The sequence below is a fragment of the Oncorhynchus masou genome, unplaced genomic scaffold (assembly GCF_036934945.1).
Source record: "Oncorhynchus masou masou isolate Uvic2021 unplaced genomic scaffold, UVic_Omas_1.1 unplaced_scaffold_812, whole genome shotgun sequence".
Taxonomy (NCBI): Eukaryota; Metazoa; Chordata; class Actinopteri; order Salmoniformes; family Salmonidae; genus Oncorhynchus; species Oncorhynchus masou.
The window spans coordinates 65496-67500 of record NW_027014594.1 but is presented as its reverse complement, the minus strand read 5'-3'; the positions used below and the strand labels follow the sequence as shown (position 1 = coordinate 67500).

The 2005-nt window shown below is 50.4% G+C and overlaps 1 protein-coding gene across 1 annotated transcript in view; it reads left to right on the top strand.

Annotated features, from left to right (window-relative positions):
• LOC135537544 (cAMP-dependent protein kinase type I-beta regulatory subunit-like) overlaps positions 1 to 1652 on the top strand; it is a 61877-nt gene extending 60225 nt beyond the window's left edge. Inside the window, exon 5 of the mRNA XM_064963677.1 lies at positions 1466 to 1652. Within this exon, the coding sequence (XP_064819749.1) occupies positions 1466 to 1652 (187 nt within the window). The remainder of the gene's footprint in view (positions 1 to 1465) is intronic.
• The last annotated feature ends 353 nt before the right edge of the window (positions 1653 to 2005 follow it).

The following is a 2005-nucleotide window of genomic DNA, read 5'->3' as shown; positions in this document are numbered from 1 at the left end:
TGGGTCTACAGCATTTGTTCAGTTGTGCCAGGCAAGCTCAGAAAAGCGCAGTTAAGTATTTTAAATAAAGCAAATACTATTTGAACCCAGGCCTGGTGTAGTCACTTAAATCTAGTGCTTGGGTGGCTGATACGGAGGCTTAGGGTTACATTGGCACCGGACCATAAACTGGCCTTGTTTTAATGTATACAAGACCTGTTGGCATGACCAGACCATACATGACCACACAGCGCCAGAGGAGAACGTATATGATTCTAAATTTATATGACTGGCTGTCGTGTTCGTGTAGCGGCTACAGAGACGGGCTGTCAGCGACAGACAGACAGACAGACAGACAGACAGACAGACAGACAGACAGACAGACAGACAGACAGACAGACAGACAGGATGATATTTGTTCTAAGATGAGTGATGGGGCATAGTGATGATGACATGTGCAGATTAGCCGGACGTTGTGACTTGGTGTTAGCCTAGCTAGCCTAGTGCTGACAGGGCCGTGTTGGATCCAACTACCTCTGAATGCAGCTGACACAGTCAGTTGTGTGATTGTGCATTACGGTAGCATGTTGACATGCCAACAAACTGCCACGTAGTGTCGTCAATTTGTTCCTCTTGAAACATGTAAGAAACACTTGGTGTTTTAGCTGTAAAAAGACAGACAGACAGACAGACAGACAGACAGACAGACAGACAGGCAGGCAGGCAGGCAGGCAGACAGGCAGGCAGAACAGCACGGTGTCTGATTAGACAGACAGACAGACAGACAGACAGACAGACAGACAGACAGACAGACAGACAGACAGACAGACAGACAGGCAGACCAGCATGGTGTCTGATTAGACAGACAGACAGTCTGATTAGCTCATGTCTGAGTGATGGGGTGTAACGATGATGACAGGTCAGGATTATGTGTGATCAGCCGGACAGCGGAAGCTGTGACTTGGCGTTAGTTTAGCTCTGACAGGGCCGTGCTGAGTCCAACTCCCTCAGCCTTCAGCTGATGCGCTCAGTCACATTGAAGTCCCATTACCATAGTTTTGTGGTTGACACGTGACAAACTTCCACAATTTGTTCCTCTTGAATCCAGTCATACCACTTGTACGAAACACTGTTGTTCAATACCAATAGGCCTAAAGTACAATTTGTATACGCTTTCTAAATGAGCCAGAGATGTCTGGGGCTGACGTAGATGGGCAGATGGTCAGTGCTGGTCTGTGATGGTCAGTGCTGGCCTCTCTGGAGTGTCTGTTCATGTCTGGTGTTGCTGAGCTGAGAGGCTGTTGTCAATGACAGATGGGCCCTGATTGGCTAGAGTTGTTGGTTCCAAGGCTGTTGCTATGGCAAGGCTGTTCCAACATTCAGACAACAGATCCACAGAAGACACAGTTTCAACTGCACTCCACACTGCCCTCACCCACGTAGACAAATTGAATACCGATGTAAGAGTGCTGTTCATTGACTACAGCTCCGCATTCAACACCAAAGTGCCCTCCAAACTCATCACTAAGGACCCTGGGACGAAACAACTCTGCAACTGGATCCTGGACTTCCTGACGGGCCGCCCCCTGCTGGTGAGGGTAGGCAACAGCACATCCGCCATCAACACAGGGGCCCTCAGGGGTGCGTGCTTAGTCCCACGACTGCGTGGGTGAACACCATCATCAAGTGTGCTGGCGACGTGAAGGTGGTAGGAGGGATCACTGACGAGGAAGAGGTCAGAGGGAGACATGGCAGTGTGCTGACGATGTGAAGGTGGTAGGAGGGATCACTGACGAGGAAGAGGTCAGAGGGAGACATGGCAGTGTGCTGACGATGTGAAGGTGGTAGGAGGGATCACTGACGAGGAAGAGGTCAGAGGGAGACATGGCAGTGTGCTGACGATGTGAAGGTGGTAGGAGGGATCACTGACGAGGAAGAGGTCAGAGGGAGACATGGCAGTGTGCTGACGACATGAAGGTGGTAGGACGGATCACTGACGAGGAAGAGGTCAGAGGGAGACATGGCA